Source organism: Macaca fascicularis, chromosome 1, assembly GCF_037993035.2.
Source record: "Macaca fascicularis isolate 582-1 chromosome 1, T2T-MFA8v1.1".
Classification (NCBI taxonomy): Eukaryota; Metazoa; Chordata; class Mammalia; order Primates; family Cercopithecidae; genus Macaca; species Macaca fascicularis.
In genome coordinates this window covers 75,657,145-75,678,910 of record NC_088375.1, presented here as the reverse complement: position 1 = coordinate 75,678,910, position 21,766 = coordinate 75,657,145, and the positions used below count along the sequence as shown (strand labels likewise).

General features: G+C 34.8%; 1 protein-coding gene across 3 annotated transcripts in view; it reads right to left on the bottom strand.

The window, feature by feature from the left end:
- Positions 1-21,766, bottom strand: part of SPATA17 (spermatogenesis associated 17) — a 229,169-nt gene that overhangs the window by 3,725 nt on the left and 203,678 nt on the right. For all 3 annotated transcript variants that reach the window (XM_045397234.3, XM_065541898.2, XM_065541900.2), the window contains one exon: positions 536-618. In XM_045397234.3, coding sequence (XP_045253169.2) covers positions 538-618 — 81 coding nt within the window. In that variant the 3' untranslated portion in view covers positions 536-537. The remainder of the gene's footprint in view (positions 1-535; positions 619-21,766) is intronic.

Here is a 21,766-nt window from a genome sequence, read left to right as displayed (position 1 = left end):
TAATCTGGCACTTTGGGAGGCCAAGGAGGGCAGATCACTTGAGGCCAGGAGTTCGAGACCAGCCTGGCCAACGTGGTGAAACCTCATCTCTACTAAAAATACATAAATTAGTCAGGTGTGGTGGCACTGCCTGTAGTCCCAGACACTACGGAGGCTGAGGCAGGAGAAACACTTGAACCCGGGAGGGGCAGGTTGCAGTGAGACAAGATCATGCCACTGCACTCTAGCCGGGGCGACAGAGCAAGACTCTGTCTCAAAATAAATAAATAAAAAAAAGAGTATTTTAGATTTTTAATGTTCTATTTCTTAGTGTATTTTTGGCTCACTTTGGAGAAGATATCTGAAAAGTAAAATTCATTATCTTTTAAATGTTGAAAACCATTACACTAGAATGAAAGAAATTTATGGAGTCTTATTACATATAAATATTATTATAGCATGGTTTTTAAAATGCTTGATAGTTAAGTCAACCCCATTTGATTTTTAAGTGTTATTTAATATACTTTTTGAAGTACTTCTTAGCAAAAAGTCATACCTTTATACAATCTGTCCAGCTTTTGAATATAATTTTCCATACTTCGAGAAAAGCTCAAATGATGGTAATACAGTCTGGAAATCCTAGGAGGAAAAAGTTCAAAGATTACCACAGAGATCATAATGATTTTATGTTATTATCATTATTGTTATTATTTAGATTAAATTGCTAGACAGATGTCTTTCGACTGCACTTCAAATTTCCCATTATACTCTCAAAACAAAATTAGCAGGTAAATTTTTGAAGTTTTATCAGTTGAAAATCAGGCATACTGAATTTCCCGGCACATAGTCTTTAACAGTATGGACGTCACCTGCAAGCAAGTCTGGGCAATGCAAACATCAGGCATATCCACCTGTCTTCAAGGAGTCACAATCTAAATTTTTTACCTTGGCTTCATAGGGGTTGGTACTTTGTTTTGTGCACAATAAATACTTGTTAACTGAATTGAGTGGAAATGGAAAGGTGATACACCCAAATCACTATCGTACACAGCAGACTATGTTCATTACCTCAGAAGTGATTCAAATGAATGGTAAGGGAGTTCAGAAGGAAGAGGAAAGAAATCATTTTTTGTTGTGTAACTGGAGAAGCAGCATTTGATTGAGCATAGAAATGGATGCTTTTCATGCATGTTAAAACAGGAAAAGTCATTAAAAAGGTAAGATACACTAAATCAACAATGAATGCTCTAAACGAATGGTCAGACTATATAAAGGTGTCTGTTTCTTCTTGGAAAGGAGGTCTATCGTTAATGAAGGTAATTTTGGCTGAGGTTTTTTTTTTTCTTAAGAAAATGTAAGAGAAAAAGACCTATGCCCTGAGTCCAGCTCTTTAGAGGACCCATATATAACAAACACATGCAAAAATAAATGTGCTAAAGAACATGTGGACATGAGAGTGTCTCTGTCACTAGAGATCTGGTTCTCCACTCTGGTACAACAAAGCCTCTAGCCCTAAATACCTGCTTTTACAACTAATGCTTTTTCAAGCCCCAGGGAAAAGCTCCACATCTGTTGCTCTGTGTTTGTCATGCCCAAGTGACATGAAGGATGGTGGGTTGTGACAGACACTGCTTTTGAGTGCAAAGAGAATTTGAGGATAAAAATGCTTAGATAAAAGGCAAATTAATTAATATGAATGAAATCCTTCTTGGATAGCATGAATGCAATAAAATTTTACACAATGAAGTATCATTTTCCAGTGGTGCTGAGCATCTATATTCTTGCCTTCTCTTCATTACAAATTACAATTCTGGAGATAATCAGAAATCAGCACAGTATTTGCAACAATGCACATGGTATCTTTACTTTTTTCAATAGTAAATTATTCATATCACTCTTAAATTTGAGCATATAGAGTTTAGACATCTGCATGAAGCATCAGTGATTTTTTATGATGGCAACTTGATGAACACTGAAATCCAGAACTGCGAATAGCTTTATTTTTTTAAAATCTATATGTATAATAATATTTCATTTAATTTTCAAAAAGTAGACCTGCCTTACAATAAATGTTAAAAGAAGTTTTCAGTGAGAGGCAAATGATATAGGTTAGAAATTCAGCTCTACATGAAGAAATAAAGAGAAGGAATAAATGAAGAAAAAATAATACCTTTTATTTTTCTTATTATTAGTTGACCTAAAAGATAACAGCCTTTGTTCTAAATAATAATAACAACAATGTCATTCATGATTATTGCTTGTGGATAAGGAAAATGAATGACAGCAATGTTATAAGAAATAGGAGGAAGGAATTGGGAATAATCAGTTATAAGGTAACTGCACTACCCGTGAAGCAGTATAGTGTTATTTGGAAGTGGGCTGGGATTACTCATAAATGTATACTCCAAACTCTAGAACAATCACTACAGAAAAATTTTGATATGCTAAGAGTGAAAGAAAATTAAATTGTATAAAATGTTTAACTAAAACTAGAGAAGACTAGGAGTGGAAGACAAAAGAAAAACAAATAAGAAAGGGAAGATCAAGTTACAAATATGGTAGGTATTGATCCAACTATATTAATAATCACTTTAAATGTGGATAGTTTAAATGCACCAGTAAAAGAACAAGATGGGATAAAAAAAGAAGAACCAACTATATGTTGTCTACATGAAACTCACTTTAAATGTGAAAACACAGAGTAAAAGTAGAGATGCAGAAAGTTATACCATGCTAACATTAATCAAAATATAGCTGGAATAGTTATATTAATTTCAGACAAAATAGATTTCAGAATAAGGAAAATTACTAGGGATAAAGAGGGGCATTACATAGTAATAAAGTGTCTAGCAATAGAGTGTGAAAATCTATGAGGCAAAAATTGATAGAACTGCAAGGAGAAACAGACAAATTCATTATTGTAGTTGGAGACTTCAACACCCCTTTGTCCATAAGTGGCAGATCCAGCAGGCAGAATATAATTGAAGAGTACTACCATACAACTGTATATAATTGACATCTATAGACAGCTTAATCCAACAACAGCAGAATACACATTCTTATAGAGTTCACACTGAACTTTCACCAAGATAGACCACATCCTGGGCCATAAAACACACCTTAACAAATTTAAAAGAATAGAAATCATACAACGTCTGCTCTCAGACAACAATGGAATTAAATTAGAAATCAGTAAGAGAAAGATTGCTGGAAAATCTCAAAATATTTAGCGATTAAACAATGCACTTCTAAATAACACATGGGTCAAAGGAAAAGTCTCAAGGGAAATATAAAATATTTTTAACTAAATAAAAATGAAAATACAACCCATCAAATTTGTGAGATGCAGCAAAAGCAATGCCTAGAGGAAAATGGATAGCACTAAATGCATATACTAGAAAAGAAGAAAAATCTAAAGTCAATAATCTAAGCTTCCACTTAGAAAACTATATTAAAAAGAGCAAATTAATTACAAAGTAAGCAGAAGCAAAGAAATAATAAAATCAGAGCAGAAATCAATAAAATCAAAAACAGGAAAACAATAGAGAAACTCAACAAAATCAAAAGTCTGCTCTTGCAATCATCAACACAACTGATGAACTCCTAACCAGGTGAACTAAGGCAAAAGAGAGAAGACACAAATTACTAATATCAGGACTGAAAAATGGGCCATCATTTCTAATCCCATGAGTGTTAAAATGATAAATATTATGGCCAGACACAGTGACTCATGCCTATAATCCAGTACTTCAGGAGGCCAAGGCGGGAGGGTTGCTTTAGCTCAGGAGTTCGAGACCAGCCTAGGCCACATAGTGAGACTCCATCTCCCGAAAAGTTTAAAAATTGGCTAGGTATTGTGGTGTACACCTATAGTCCCAGCTACTCAGGAGGCTGAGGTGGGAGGATTGCTTGAGTCTGGGAGTTTGAGGTTGCAGTGAGCCATGGTTGTGCCACTGCACTCCAGGATAGGTGACAGAGTTCCTCATAATATTCCTTTATATACATACATAGCAAGACCCTCTTCTCATAAAAAATAATAAAGATTATATACCTATAGGAATAAATTTTATATATATATAGAAAATTATATATAGAGAGAGGAATAAATGAATACATATAGAAAATTATACATAGAGAATTTTTATATGTAACCATTACATATATAATTTATATACATAACGTATAAAATTTTATATAATATACAATATTTATATATCAAAATTTAATGTTATATTATATAAAATTTAAAATATATTATATCATATAAAAGTTTATATATTATATATAAATTATATGCTTTAATTATGTATAAATTTATGTATAAAATAAAACTTTCTTTCTATATAATTTTCTATATATATATAAATTTATACATATATATAATTTTATTTTACTATTTTTTTAAGAGAAGGTGTCTTGCTATGTTGCCCAGGCTGGCCTTGAACTCCTGGGTTCAAGGGATTCTCCCACCTCAGCCTCCCAAGTAGCTGGGACTACAGTTGTGTGCCACCATTCCCAACTTTATTTTAAAAAACTGAATCAATAATAAATAAGCTTCCAAAAAGGACAAGATGGTTTCACTGGTGAATTATACCAAATAAGGAAGAAATGATATCTATTCGCTGTAATTTGTTCTAGAAAATAGAAGCATAGGAAACACTTTCAACTCATTCTGTTTTGTAATCTGTAAAATGGGGATATCTACCTCACAGGATTGTTGTTTAATCACAGGATTGTGATTAAACAAGACAAAATATCTGGCTCTTCACACAAGTATTTTCCTCTCTTATTCCTTAAATAATAGAAGTCTATTAATATTATACCTACCATGTTCTTTCAGAAATTAAGTAAATTCCATCAGCACTTACAGGAGACTAATTTTGGGGCAATAATGTGGTGAAACAGGACTTTGATGATACCATCCCATCAGTAAAACTATTTTCAGTAAGAGTATTCAATAGATGCCTATTCATTTGTGTTAAATTATCCGTGTGTAATATTGTGGGAATATAATATAATGTGAAATAGATATACAAATGAGAGAAAAATAAATATAAATAGAAGTTCTAATATTTTTTCCTTCATTTCTGTGGATCTTCTGGTGTACTTAATTTTGGACTCATCTGATCTAATGAAGCATCGCTTAATTCTGAGTTAGACCTTCTTTTGTGTATTTAAGTAACATTTTGGTGTCTGCAACATGTCTGACACTGTGTTAGCTTCCAACCAATGGTAACCAAAACTTGGTCTTAGCTAGTGTCAGATAATAGTGCAGATAAACAAGGACTGACCCCTTCAAGTACCTACCTTCTATGTCCTCCAAAACAAAATCTTTCAGAAACTCTTTATTGCTCTTATTTTTAAATCTAAAATCTCACATTCTTACATAGCTCTAATCAACTAATAACTGTGACCTCTGGTACAGGAAGAGGTGAAGATACCATCAGGAGAGCTTTGGTTTTGGGAGAAATCTGGTGCTGATTCGCATTTGTTTAAAATTTGCCTCTGATACGATAAAACATGTCATCCAGTCATGGGAAACTATGAGCTCAAGAAAACCACCTGCACACTTGCACAGTGTCACTTTTTAAATGGGGGTTGGGGAACTGCTTTTCTGAAAAATAACCTCATCAAGAAAAAACACTGGGGATGGTAATTTTAAATGCTGCCATAGCCCTTGCTTGCCAGAGCAGACAGCTTCTGCTATTAGGATGCCCAGCCAAACACAAATAATCCACTGCCAAAATGAGCTCCTTGGGACAATTTAGGAGTCTTTGGAAGTGAACGGCTCTCTGAGCTGGAATGCAGCCCAGGTCCATTTTCAAACCCAAGTCAAAATGACAAAGAGCACATTTCCTGGGCCACTCACCCCCTAAGTGTAAGATTACTTTAGGTTGGCAGCTGCACTGTTTATCTAGTTATTTAAGGCTTTTCACCAGATACTCGCAACTGAGTGCTTAAATACTTCAATGTTAGTAAGCAGGACAGCGCTGTTACACCATAGGAGACAAAACTTTTGAGATTAGAGAGATAAGATGAAAATCAAGGGCTATGCACATATTTTTCAGCTAGCTTATAATGTCTTATATATTCTGCTTTAAAATATGGCAAAGATTTTTCTACTAGAGTTAGAAAAAGGAGCATGGCAAGAACTTCTGGCTGCATATAAATGCTGTTTTAATCAAAAATATTTCCTTATGTCCTGAACAAGACTTCAACTAAATCTGGCTAGCAGTGGAGACTTTCCAGATTCTTTAAATGAGAGTTTATAGGCAGGTTTAAAAGATCAACTGGCATTATTCCTCCAAGATCAAACTTTGCTCTCATTGCATATAAAAAAAACTGTGATGACATGAAGATCTCTACAATTCTGATAAAAGAATATACAGGAAACTGTTACAGTTGTGGGACTTATTCCCTTCTTTCTGTTCACTGTTTTCAGGAAAATATCCTCAAGTATTCAATCTTTGTTACTTGTGTTGTTCTAAAGCCCAGAGATTTAGGATTTATTATGCATTCTTCAATCAAACCATTTGTACATGTTCCCAAAGAAGAAAATTTTAGCTGATGAGTTGATGATCCATTATCAGGCTGAATCTAAACAGGAAACCAAGTTCATTTGCATATCGTGTGATGCCCAGAGTCTCACTGGAGATTGCAGGGGTCATGTGAAAACTTTCTTATTACTTCTACTCAGAGGCAGTACTGCTTTGGGGTCAAGCTGCCTGGGTTTGAAATCCAGGTTTATCTTTAAGGACATTGTGATCTTGGACAAGTTATTTAGCCTCTGCCATGCTTGTTTCCTAATTTCAAAACAGATAAAATAACATGGAAATATAAATACATGAGTTCATCCATGTAAAGCAATTAAAACAGTGTCCAACACATAGCAAGTACTTAACAAGTGTTAGCTATTCTCAAACTAAGAAACTCAAATATACTTTTAAAAAATTGTAGATGAATAATCCTAAATAGTTGCTAATCAAAAGTCATTTATATTTGACTTTAGTATACACATTCCTGCTTTTATTTCAACATGGGTATATCTAAATTGCAAACTTATCTATTTGAGTTTCTACTGATTCTTTTGCTGTTTTTATATACTGTATCTTCCTTCTTAATAGTCCTATCTGTCGGCCAGGTGCAGTGGCTCATGCCTGTAATCCCAGCACTTAGGGAGGTTCACGGGGGCAGATCACAAGGTCAAGAGATCGACACCATCCTGGCCAACATGCTGAAACTCCATCTCTACTAAAAGAACAAAAATTAGCTGGAGGTAGTGGCATGCACCTGTAGTCTCAGTTACTCGGGAGGCTGAGGCAGGAGAATCACTTGAACCCAGAGGCAGAGGTTGCAGTGAGCTGAGATCATGCCAGTGCACTCCAGCCTGGTGACACAGCGAGACTCCATCTCAAAAAAATAAAAAAAGTTCCTCCTGTCTTTCTCTTATTTCTCATATTTAGTCCTTTACCCATCTTTATGGACTTGACAGACCCACATGACAGACATACAAACTGAAGGATAAATGATCGCGTTCCTTGTTTGACTAGTTCACTGTACTCAGTGGCATATGTATTAGGCCATAATAAAAGTGATACAAGATATAAAGATATATCAGAAGGAATAGATTTAATTATAGAAACAGATGTAGACATAGAAAGGCAGAGGTACATGAAAATGTGGTTTCAACTATTTAATTACAACCCAAAACACAAAACATGTCATCGAAATAAACATACCTGAAATGGAACATCTAACTAGATACAATGTGTTAGAATGATCCGTAGCCTGTTAGTGGTTTTATCATAGAGCTAGTGATACCAAGGTAAGCGATTCCGGCAACATTATTTTCATATACAAAGATGTGCCAATTTAAAACGGAGAAAGGCTACATGAAACTGGCCCTAAAGGGAAAATTTGGCTTGCTTGTGGTTAATTTGTGGGAAAATATGCTGCAAAAAATGTTCAGAGACAGTATCAGAATGGTTTAAGGAGAACCAAATGAAATGGAGAATAACAATTGCAACTGGGACTGCAGCATTCCTAAGTTTTCTCCTACTACTACACTAAGTGTTTCTTACTAGGAGAAAAGCTGAATGCATCTAAATAATGAGGTACTGCAAGAAAATTCTCAAGAAGGGGAGTAACTGCTAAGAGCCAGGTTACATTTTGTTCACAGCTGTATTCCCAGGATTTAGCACAGTGCCTACTGCAAAGTAGGGACTTGACTAATGTTATTTAGCTGAAAGAATGACTAAATAAATGAATAAACAGATGTGGCCCTGGGGAAACCGTGAACTTGTTAAAAGTTTGAGCCTTCTGGAGTAGCACATCCTTACTCTCTCACTCAACCCTGTCACTCTAGAAATCAAGTGAAGGAAATGGAAGTCGCATGCCCTGGACATCATCAGGATCCTCCCAAAGTCCACACATGGAAATCTTTCCTTTTCCAGCTAGTAGATGCTGTGCCAGGTCTCTCTGTATGTTCAATTACCTGGGTTTCAAAGTATTTGTGGGAATGACAGAAATCAGGAAAGAGAGAATGAATAGAGAAAAGTGAATGACAGATTTATCTATGGGGGACAGGGAAGCTCTATCAGTTTTGTTTTGTTCCCAGTACTGTCACAGGGCCTGAAACACATCATATGAGATCTTGTTTAAATAGAAATGCAGGACTTCTCAGAGTGACCCTATTTTGGGAGGAAGATAATGCCTAGATTTATCCATAACATGATGGTGTGTTCAATGATGACTTCTTTATAAGAACACTGGAGATCCTCACGATTCACAGGTTCCTTATTTGAAATTTGCCAACTTACTAAAATTTATTTGTAACCTCGAAATTAATATTCACAGTGTTTTTGTGGATAAACTGCAATCTAACTTAAAAGGCAGACAAGATTGAGAACCTAATTTAGGAGTAAGCGCCTGTAACAATTGCTGAGCCTTGGCCAATCCCAGTAGTCATAATACTTCAGCCACTCATACACCCCTGAGTGTTCAAACTGTGTTCAAATAAGGCAAACGCTGAGCTCTAACCGATCCAGCTGTTTCTGTACCTCACTTCCGATTTCTGTATGTCACTTTACTTTTTGTGCCTATAAATTTGTTCTGACCATGAGGCACCCCTGGAGTCTTTCTGAATCTGCTGTGATTCTGGGGGCTGTCCAATTCACAAATCCTTCATTGCTCAATTAAACTCCTTTAAATTTAATTTGGCTGAAGTTTTTCTTTTAACAACCCTAAGTGTACTGCTGAAATTCTGCCTAGTGTTCCTTAAGTGTAATGTGGAAAACATACATGATGGATAAGCTTCATTCAAGCATGAGTTATAGTGCTATTGGCCACAAGTTCAATGCTAATGAGTCAAAATATATGTCAGTTAGGGTGTTTTTAAATGGAAGCACACATAAAACACTATTATGCAATGATTGGTTGGCAAAAATGTTGACCAAAGCCTAGCAGAAACGTAATCCTATTTTCCCTGTAGGAACAATGGTTCATTATTCACCAATTCAGTGTTTGAGGTGACTTTATGGAACATAACTACTGCAAATAACAAGAATTGACTGCTATAAGACAGTCAAGCTCTTTCATGACACATTCACTATGGCATAAACTTGTATGTTCTACCAGAATATCACAGATACGACGACTCCTGAGATACGAATAACATTGAACAAGCCACTAAATGAATGAGAACATGAATACATAAAATGAACTAATGAGTTGAAAATATTGTCTACTATTATTTAAGGGGTGAATTGTAAATAATCCTTTATGAACACTAACACTAACCATATATAGATTATAACCTGACATTTAGTTTAATAAGAAATAATTTTCATTTAAGTATAATTTCACTGACATAAAAAATAAGGTAGTGAATAAGCGAAGCATTATAAATAGTATTCTCATGATCCTCTGCTAAACCTAGATGTTCATATTACCATCAGGAATAATCATGTTTTCTAAACTAATTTCTTTCTGCTCTTTTGAAGGATTGGTTTATAAACATTCATTTATTCATTCACTCTTTTAAAACATATTAATCAAGTGCCGACTTAAGCCAAGCAGTATTCTAGGGAGTAAGAATACAGCAATGAACCAGTCATGCAAAAATTCCTGTCTTCATAGAACTTAAATCTCCAGTGAGGAGAGACAGACAAGAAACAAGTGAGTTATATGATAATAAGTGCTATGAACATAAGACAGACTAGTGGAGAAGGACTGAGGGAATTGGGAAAGGGATTGGAATTTCAAATCAGGTGGTCAGGAAAGGCTACCCTGAGGTGTCATTTGGGGACAAACCCGAAGGAGGTGAGAGTGTGATCATGCAACCTCAGATCATAGTTACAGCCACCAATTTTTCACTGTAACACTAGGGTCACTTCAAGTTACCAAAACCTGATAAGCTTTGTCAAAAAGATTGATTTATTTGCTCTAAGATTTTTTTGGGGGGGAAAGTTTTCCAGCATCTGAAACCTGTTAATGCATTTGGGATTTGCAATGCAGAATGTAGAGCCACAGCATCAAGCTATGAAATAGTAGGCCTTTTCTCTGTAGGTGGCAAGAGAAGGGCACCATAGCCTTGCATATGGAAAGACTTCTGTTAATTTCACTTCTTTCAAGAGACACTGTCAAATCCTGATGCTGTCATCACGCAACATGCATTGATTTCACCACAGTCCCCAAGGAAGAAGTATTTAATAGTCCAGCCAGTGAATGGTACCTAGCCCATAATTTCTAGTTTCCATTCGTGTATTTATATTCTTTAGGCAGCAATGCCCAAGAGAGACATTGCATAAATAAAGAGAACTATTAATAATGGTTACCTATTTCTTTCATTGATACCACAAATGGTATCTAAGGTTAAAAAGTAATTAGAAAAAATTCATATAGAAATAACACTTGATGCATTGTCTGGGCAGGTGGCAGCTGGCAATTTTTTTAAAGATGGCAATAACTAGCTTTTGTTAATGTTGGTCTTCTTTTTGTAACTCTGGGCTCTGGTGAGGAAAGGTGATCCTTCTCCAAAAGGAGAGCTAACAGAGTACATTTTTCATTCATTTTTCTTGAAATTGTTCATGTTTAAGTTTTTGTAATGGGATTTATTATTATTTCTTGGTTAGCTGGAGGGGAGGCCGTTGCATAACATATCTTATTCATTTTCTAATTACCTCCTGAAAAGGCAAATACTCCTGAAACAATAAGCTGGTTAATTTAAAAGGCATAGCTAATGAAAATGAAGGGCAACTTTAGACTTATTTTAAAATCTTTAAATGTGCAAATCATACCCTTCGAATCAACTAGTCATCAAATCTCAAAATAAAAAGCAATATTGCCTTGTCTTCATAAAAGGCAGTTTATCTCCTTCTGTATACCATTTTCATCAAACAGTGTTTTCTACTTGTTGGTTTACTCTTTTACTGTGAGAATGTGTTTGATAGTGTGTGGTATAAAAATCAAGAAATTAGTCTCACAGCAGGGAGTCTGCTAACAACACCATTTTAATTTTATCCTGCAAGCAGTCACAGAAAACATATTAATTGCAGTTTAATTTATGCAACAAATATTTCATTTTAATTATGCTTAATTTTTGTCAAGCTATAAAAATGTCAATAGTTCTGACATAGTTTTTTCTTATAAGATTTTTTAAATGAAAGAATTAAAATCAAGTGCTGTTTCTAAAAGAAACTATGAAAGATTTCTAATTACTGCTTATGTTTTTGAAAAATTGCTAATCCAGTAGCCCCAAAATAACATCTGGGAACATGTGAACTTGAAGCTTTCTTACTCAACATTTATAATTCTTAATAGTATACATGCATCATTAATATAATGGAATTCTCAAAGGAAAGATTTTTTTTTGTAATTATAGGATATATCAATAACTGTCATTGAATGGTGCATTTTCTCTATAGAAGTGTTTTTGTTAATTCCTCTCAGGAAAATTGAGAGAAGAATAAGTGAAACTGATTGCTACTGACACACCACATTGAAGAATATTCACCATTAACAGAAGTAAAAAGAAAAATGTCAAACCACCAAAGCTGAACAGCATTAATTATATTCAGCAAATATTTATTAAGTTCTTAGTAGGTGCAAATCCTTCCCAAACATTAAGTCTCAAGTAAAAATGCTTCTTCCTCCAGGAAATCCTTCTCTCTTCAGATGTAAATTAAATTTCCCTACCCTGAATGCCTATGGTGCATAATCATACCTTTCTCACAGTCCTTTTATATTTTTTTGTTTGGCATCACAGTAATTCCCCCTGCAAATTTCATCTCATCCACTAGACAGTAAGGTTCCTGGGGGTAGAATTCAGGCTTTTGTGTTTATATCCTACATCTACCACATTCAAATATACATAAAAACGAACACTATATGTATGAGTAAAATATTCTGGAGGGGCGACTGGCTTTGTCGGGTGAGGATGTGGAGGTGTTCCTGTGGCTGGACGTGATTGGCGATTCGCAGCATCCTCGTATCTGCTAACAGCTCAAAATGCAGGTCTTCGTGAAGACCCTGACTGACAAGACCATCACCCTTGATGTGGAGCCCAGTGACACCATCTAAAATGTGAAGGCCAATATCCAGGATAAGGAAGGCATCTGCCCCGACCCGCAGAGGCTCATCTTTGCAAGCATGCAGCTGGAAGATGGCCGCACTCTTTCTGACTACAACATCCAGAAAGAATCGACCCTGCACCTGGTCCAGCATCTGAGAGGTGGCTGTTAATTCTTCAGTCTTGCATTTGCAGTGGCCAGTGATGGCATTACACTGCACCAGAGGCATCTGCCCCCACTTAAGTTTAGAAATTACAAGTTTCAGTAATAGTTGAACCTGTTCAAAATGTTAATAAAAGTTTTGTTGCATGGTAGCATAAAAAAAATTCTGGATGTTATACTTTTGGAAAAACATTATTTCAAAAGTCCTTCTATAAAAGTTGTATATACCTGTACTTTGAAATTATTCATTAGAAGACTTCTAGTTTTAGGATGGTGGTGAATTTCTTGCCCTGTCTCATCCTCTCAGAAATGCATCCCACCTCTCCGCATTCAAAAAAACGTGGACAATTGTAAACATCCAGTAAGCTACATATTCATTGAAACCAGAAGACAGCAGTGACCCCAAATTATAACTTATATTGGAAAACAGACAGGGAGTGGTACCAGACTTACAAGGAATGAAGAACAGTGACCTGTTCAGAGGGGGACACCAATGACATCCCATCCTATTTTTCCTACTCAAAGCCAGAAACCTCAGGTACTGGAATCTTCAGATATCTCAGAAGGCATAGATGATGCACAGGGCTTGGTTAAAAGCCTACATAAAAAACACTTACTCTCCAAGCTCCCTCCAGGTTCTAACACTCCAGGAAAATCTTCCTCCCCGTCTCCCCTCAGGTTCAGGAGGTTTATGATCTGGGGAGTTTGGGTGAATGGGTGAGCAGCAGGCACCAGGCACAAGGTATGATACTATACTGAAAATTAAGTGAAAGTATTCATACTGAATGGTGAGAACATCATCCTACTCACCACCTCAATTACCAATTCCCAGAATAGTTGCCCACCTGGCAAGAGATTAGAGAATTTTTTGTTGGAAAAACTGAATGGCCATAGGTAGTGACCCACCCGCAGAAAGTCACTTCTACAGTGAAAACCACCAGTCAACCTGGCTCAGGAAGGACAAGGAATTCAACTAACATTTCTGTGCTTTATTTTAAAGTATGAATAAAACAGCAAAAGATCAACAGATGTCTGAGGAAAGCATCTAACATAAAAGAGAGCGAGAGAGATAAGTAAACAAACAAAAAACCAATTTAGATGAAGTTGAGATGATGCAAAAAGCAGAATAAAGCATCACTAAAATCTAAAATAAACTTTCTGAGAGACATCAGAAAGGATATTGCATCCATTAAACAAGTACAAGCTGCTATTTTAAAAAGAGAAAAGCTTTAGTGAAGTAAAATTATGAGAGCAGAAAACATAAGTTGACAGAAAAACTGGAATTTAATGCCAAAGAACTCTTCTAGAAAGTAAAACAAAAAGACAATACAATGGAAATAGGAGATATAAAATTCAAGAAGAAGTTGAAGAGCAATTAGAGAATTTGATTTCTGACTATAGGAGCTCCAGTAAAAAGGATCTGAGAAAACAAAGAAAAAAGAATTAGTAAAGAAATAATGCAAAGAAAATTTTTCATAAAGTAGAATGACAGATAACAATGGCTTAAAACTTTTAACATACAATTACACATCAAAACAATTTATCAATTACGTGTAGGATGAAATTTTCAGACAGAAAGATTATATTGAAAGATTTTTACAGGGTGTGGAGAAACTTCAACAAGAGATGTGAAGAAAATTAAGCAAAGGGAGAAAAAGTTAAGTAATAACTCCACGGAATATAAAAAGTTACACAGAAGAAACATCATCATGGAACACTTATTGGTTTAATAAGAAACAATCTTTACATAGTAAAAAAAAGTAAGAGCTGAATATTTGCTTACTCAAGACATATATTCTAAGAAAACATGGAGATGATAGCATAAGAGAGCTAAATCCTCATCTACCATAGTTGAAGGTCAATGCCTAACATAGAAATTGATAAATCAAGAGATAGCCTATTATTTGGAAGATCAAAGAGCTGAAAGTGGTGGCCTCTGAAAAGGAGGACTGACATGTAGGGAAAGAGTGAGTTAGCAGTCTGCCACTTTTCATTACAAATCTTTGAACATATTTCTGTTTATGCATGTTTTTAACTTTTATATCAATAAAGTAAAAAATAAGTGCACCAAATATTTACTGTTCTTAGAATTATATTTCCTTTCTACTTGGACACTTATTTATCAACTGTATTCCTCTTGGTAATTTATATCCTTTTTTTTTTTTTTTTTTTTTTTTTGAGACAGGGTCTCACTCTGTTGCACAGGCTGGAGAGCAGTAGTATGATCGATCAAGGCTTACTGCAGCCTCAACTTCCCATGCTCAAACAATTCTCCCACTTCAGCCTCCACATAGCTAGGACTATAGGTGTGTGTCACCATGCCCAACCAATTTTTTAATTTTTTGTAGTGATGGGGTCTCACTGTGTTGCCCAAGCTGGTCTTGAATTGCTGGGTTCAAGCCATCTGCTTGCCTCTGCCTCCCAATGTGCTGGAATTACTGGCATGAACCACCACATTTGGCCTGATGTCCTATTTTTAAAGTCATTTATACAAAATATGTAGTTACATTTATCTTACATACCTAGATGTGTGGTTTCTCTTATGTTATTAATTATTACTCACATCTGAACATTTTTACATTTCCTATAAGCAAGTCTAGATATTAAAAGATGTTAGAATGCAGATAAGATAGCCAACAGAAATTAGTATACTTTAGAATACTAACCCCCTCTACAAGCTTTGGGAAAATTATGTACACATTTACTAATCTATGCACAATATTTAATGTCTATATTTCTACCAAAATTATTCTAAAAGCTCTATTTTCTGAACCAGTGTCCTTTCCCCCAACTAAATCAAATTAAGAAAGCAACGTGAATTTCCTCACAAACTATTTCATACTTGGATGCCCTTGAACTTTACTGAAACTGAAATAAAAGACATGTGTAGGTAAGCTTTGGTTTTCAAACCTAAGGAATGTCTATTTGCTATTACTATTCAAAGCACACATAAATATAGCTAATTTATTTAGACTTTATAAATGAAAGTCAACTGCAAGAATATTGATTTAATACATACAAAAATTAGTCTTAATATTTAATACATTATTTCATTATCATCTTTGAACAATATCAAAATTAAAGATTGAGAGGATAGAATAGAACAATTTAAATGATTGTTGCCTCCTTAAAACTCTGTGATAGACACAGTCACACAATTCAGTAGAAAAATAATTTCTTGAATAAAGTAAAATTCAACTGTGTATGTATTGTCTTGACTTATACTACTTTTGTTCTGCAAATAAGAATTTATCAGAAATAAAATAATGAGCAAGTATATTTTTGCTGACCAATGTATAATAACTGCTAATTAGTTGATATTGCTTTTTAAATTGCACTTGTAAAACTAAATAATTAATGTTATATTCTTAGTAAATGAATTACATGTAAGTTGCTACACTTCAGAAACTTTGACCTGTTAAGTAAATTAACCACTCTTATAATGTTGCTTACACTATTACCTTATTTAATAAAACCCTTTTAAAAAAACATAAAAGTAATTCAATAAAAGAATAAATAAATCAGGTACAAAGTAGCAAGTATATATAACATGAAGTTCTGATGTGGACAGGCAAAAATAGTTTACTAGAGCATTAACATGTTCTTCTATCCATTAGCAGCTTGAAGATAAACATGACTTACTAGTAGGAAACGTCTTTCAATTAACTTTGATAGGTTAAAAGGGCTTGAAAGGAATCAAACTCCCCCACAGGTAATTCATAGCATCTTTATTAACAAAAAAGAGGTAGAATGTTCTTGACTTTATCTAATTTTACTAAGTAAAATTTTGACAAATATATATTCACTTAAGAAAGGAAAAGACATGTAAGAGTTGTTTCATATTGAAATCGCATTGAAATTCCACTTTATCATGAACATATTAATATGCTAGACTGAAATAATTACAAGTTGTAGATTTCTTTTATGAAAACATTCTTTAGCAATGTAGGTTATGATATTAATCCATAATGCTTTACGTATTCCTTATGTTGACATATTTTTACCCAATATAAATTACAATATAGGTGTTAACTACCATTAGTAATACATCTAGAATCCCATTAGTTTCCAAGAGCTTGGATATTAATGGTGAAGTATTTCAATTAGTTTTGTCTGCTCTCCAACTATATGGGTAGGGCCTATCCAAATTTTCAAAACTGTTAATCTGCTAATGTGATTTAGTATATATTACCTCACAATGTTCCATTAAGTTCTTTTCTATCATACAGGCTAGTTAATTGGCCTAGCAGAAGAATTTCCTCTTCCAAGAAATCTTATATTAATGTTTAGACCCCTAAGAACACTCTTCCATCTTTAATAAGTACATGGCAGAACTGGCAGAGGAGAGTGGGGGAAAATTGTAAACAACTATTACTAATGTCTATGTGCTTATGGGTAGAACTCAAAAAGTGATCAAATAATTATCTCCATCAGAGGATCTGGTTAATTATACCAGCAGGTGTTTTGATGCTTTACAATGGAAGATAATTCTTAGTCTAAGTAAACTGCTCTGGAATTTCTCCTTACTTTCTTTTGACCCCACCATAAGCATTAAAATTGAATTTCTTTTAGGGAACTTTTTTTTAAGAGAAATTTTAATATCTTCAAGGAAGTTCAGGATAATGAATGAAAAACATAAAATTGCTGAGCTGCAGAAACCAAGCAGTAGGCTGGGTTTTATACAGGTCAACCAACCCATTCTCACAGAGACTCACTGCATGCAGGGTCTCTGTGCCACACAGAAAGAGCTGTAAAGGCAGTACCAGTGAGAACTACAATTTTCCATCTCTTCCATCAATTATTAGTGTTGGAGAAGTAGGAAATGGGGCAAGTGAGTTGGGCTGCCTTCCACCTGGAGCCTAGAAAGAGGCTTCGATCCAAAGAGACAGAAGGGCTAAAACCACAGGCCTTCTATGTTGGCAAATAGTGAATGCATCTAGTGCTCTTAAAATAGGAGAGGGATAAGAGGGAAAAAATTACATAGGCCTATGGAAGAAAAATAGGCCCACATGTTAAAAGACATGGATAAAAATCAGGCACTGAAAGTCATCCTCTGCAGGAACCTAAAGAAAAGTTAAGTGTTAGAGAATATTTGCCAGCTTCAACCAACTTATGAAAACAGAGTCAAAGACTAAAGAATAAAAGAGGCTAAAGTAAGAGGACCACATACCCATAGAAACAATCAGGTCAGAGACATTAGGCAAAAAGAGAAAATAAGCTAAGATTACAAGAGAAAAATTAAAATTCATTATGGAGGTAATAATTGGCTATTTCAAATTGAATTAGTGATGAAGCTCACACTTTAGAATAAAAAAAAATTCAAAAAGCACAGCCTCCCCCCACCCACACATACACACAAATCAAAGAATTATTCTTATCTCAGATATTTAATTTGTAATACTAATTGACAGATAATCATGACTTAGTAACTATTAAGAGAAAAAGGTCATGAACTTGGTATTCTAGACATACTCTAGTTGTCACTTACATATGAAAGCAACAGAAAGGCATTCCTAGATTTTGTATTAATGGGGATTAGCTGATTTCTGCAACTGTCAGAAAGCCCAGGTTAACAGTGACTTAAGAAGAAAGAAGTTTACTCAAAATTCCAGAGTTAATGTGATACTTCATAGTGTAAGGTCCCCAGGATTCTTCTATGTTACGGCTTTACCTTTTGTGGCCTGCAGGATTGCACCATGATTGAAGATGTCAGTCCATCTGCAGCTCTCAAATCCCCCATTCCAGACAGCCATAAGGAGGAAAGAAGGATACTCATTTTTTTTAAAACACACTAGGAGGAGGAAGTCCATCTTGGGACTCGAGTCTCACGAGTTTTGGTGAATGTGCCAAAATCATAAAGTCTTCATCATTCTTTTACCTGGGCCACTCCTCAGAATTATTTATGCAGTTGGCAATCCTGTAACATCTCCCCAGTATATATCACTTAGTCCTATGATGTGCCTAGTCTCCCTCTGGGCAGAGAAGGCTTGCTTCCTGCTTCCTGTAAAAGTTGTAAATTTCCTATACTCGGGGTTTTTTGCCTATGGTATACTTGCATATGCAGGTCTCCCTGACTCTCTGCATCCCTATGTGGGATTTGAGGCTCAGGCAACTGGCACCACTATGCTAAAACTTCGATTGCTTTTGCTGTGAGGGATATAATTTCTGACCTAGGAAGCTTCTGTCTTCTACCAGCATCTCTGGAACTGCATCAGACTAATGTACTAGCTTGAATAGTCCTTTTGGCGAGAGTACTGCTTTTAGCTGGCCTCCACACTATCGGACTTACTGACATAGGGAAAATTCCTGATAAATACTTCTTAGAAGCTGGATCCACACTTTTTACTTATATTCCATTTTCCAGCACTTAGTCACAGGGCTATACACAATGTTAAAAAGTGGCTGATAAATGTAGTTTTAATTTCAGCATGCATGTACACACTATAAATCAAAGGTTCTATTATATAGAAAAGGGATTAGAAAACTACAGCTTTCAGGCCAAAGCCAGCCCACTGCCTAACTTGTTTATAAAGTTTTATTAAAACGTAGTCATGCCCACTTATTTATGTATTATCTATGACTGCTTTTGTGCTACAGTGGCAGAATTGAGTAGTGGTAACATAAACCTGTAGCCATCAAAACTTAAAATAATTACTCTCTGGCCATGAAAAAAAAAAAAAGTTGGCCGGGCAAGTGTCTCACGCCTGTAATCCCAGCACTTTGGGAGGCAGAGGTGGGAGGATCATGAGGTCAGGAGATCGAGACCATCCTGGCTAACACAGTGAAACCCCATCTCTACTAAAACTCCAAAAAATTATCTGGGCGTGGGTGGCGAGAGCCAGTAGTCCCAGCTACTCGGGGAGGCTGAGGCAGGAGAATGGCATGAACCCAGGAGGCGGAGCTTGCAGTGAGCCGAGATTACACCACTGCACTCCAGCCTAGGCGACAGAGCAAGACTCTATCTCAAAAAAAAAAAAAAAAAAAAAAAAAGTGTGCTGACTCCTGGTTCAGAGAAAGGGAAAAACTGATACTGAGCGACAATGAACTCTCTGCCATAGACATATAAGGTCTCAAAAAACGTACTGTCCACGTCCTTCTTTAAATAAAGCCTCATGATATATTCCATGCATCAAAAAAATTCTTTTTTTTTTTTTTTTTTTTTGGTAGAGATGGGGGTTCTTGCTGTCTTGTCCAGGCTGGTCTTGAACTCCTGGACTCAAAGGATCCTCCCACCTCAGTCTCTCAAAGTGCTGAGATTACAGGCATGAGCCACCGTGCTTGGACAAAATGATTCATTTTAATGTTTCAGGAAGAAGAATCAGTAATATTGGTATCAATAATAACAACATGGTATCAAAACTCAGTAAGGCTGCAGAAGATATGAACAATATTAGCAAACCTCAGGAAATGGATGAATGTAGAACATTGTACCCAACAACTGTATTCTTTTTAATATACTTGAAACATTTACCAGAATTGACCAGATCCTGGGACACAAAGCATTTCTCAAAACATTTCAGTAGATTAAAATCACAGGCTCTGTTATTTGAACATGGAGGACATAAATTAGTACATTAATAAAAATATAACTGAGAAATCTCCAAATGTTATATAATTCAGGAATATACTTCTAAACAAGATATGAGTCAATATAGAAAAAAAACAGAAAACATTTTGAAATTTATGATAAAACTTGTGGGATGTTTTGTTCTGAGGGAAATTTGTTCTGAGGGAAATTTATAGCCTTATATACATAGATTAAAAATAAAGGGTGAAAATGAATCATTGAAGTATCTATTTTAAGAAGTAACAGAAAAATCAGCAAATTAAACCCCCAAAATTGAAGGAAGAAATAAAGATCAGATGTGAATAAAATAGGAAATGATCATTCCATGAAAAAATTACAAAGTCAAAATTCAGTTTTCTAGATTGATGAAATTTAAAAATCCTTAACGAAATTTATTAGAAATATTCATCAATATCTGTGAATAAAAAAGGTGACACGACTGCATATGCTATAGAATTAAATATTAATATATAATGCAATGGATTATGAGTAGTTTTTTGCCAATACATTTGAAAATTTAGTTGAATAGGTCAAATGAATATAATACAACAAACAAAATAAGAAATAAAAATCTGAATTGTCCTTTATGCATTAAAAGAACTGAATTAATAAATAAAAAGAATACCCCACAACCCAACAGGCTCACTAGTGAGTTCTTGCAAATGTTTAAGGAAGAAAGAACAATGTTACACAAACTCTTCCAAAAATTGAAAAAGAGGGAATACTACCCAAATTGTTTTATGAGTTCAGCATAATCTTGATACTAAAACTTGACAAGGACTGTATACGAAAGGAAAACTAGAGACCAATCTATCTTATGAAAATAGATATAAAAAATAATAAAGTATTAGCAAATTGAATGCAGGCATATGTAAAAATAAAAGTTTCTCATTAAGTAGAGTTCATTCTAGGAAGAGAAGTTTGGGCAATTTTTAAAAGTGTAGTTCACTATAATATAATAAAAAAGTAATCACATAATCACCTCGTAGATGCAAAAGCATTTGATAAAGCTTAATACCTACTTATGATTTTAAAAATAATAATCTGCTACCAAAACAAAAACACAGGAACCATCTTTAACATGATAAAGTATAATAAAACATTATACTTAATTGAAAAATAAATTAGAAATAATTGAAAATGGAAGAAATAAAACTTTTCAGTTTATAATATACATATTATATGGATATATGTATTTATCATATACATAATATGTATATGACAAATTATGTATACCAGATTTAATTTAATATGTAGGAAAGTATGGCAAAATACATTGGTTGAAACTAGGTGGTGAGAGCATAACATATGTATTACTCATAACATGATCTTGAACTCCTGGACTCAAAGGATTCTCCCATCTCTATCCTCTCAAAGTGCTGAGATTACAGGCATGAGCCACCGTGCTTGGACAAAATGATTCATTTTAGTGTTTCAGGAAGAAGAGTCAGTAATATTGGTATCAATAATACCAACATGATATCAAAAC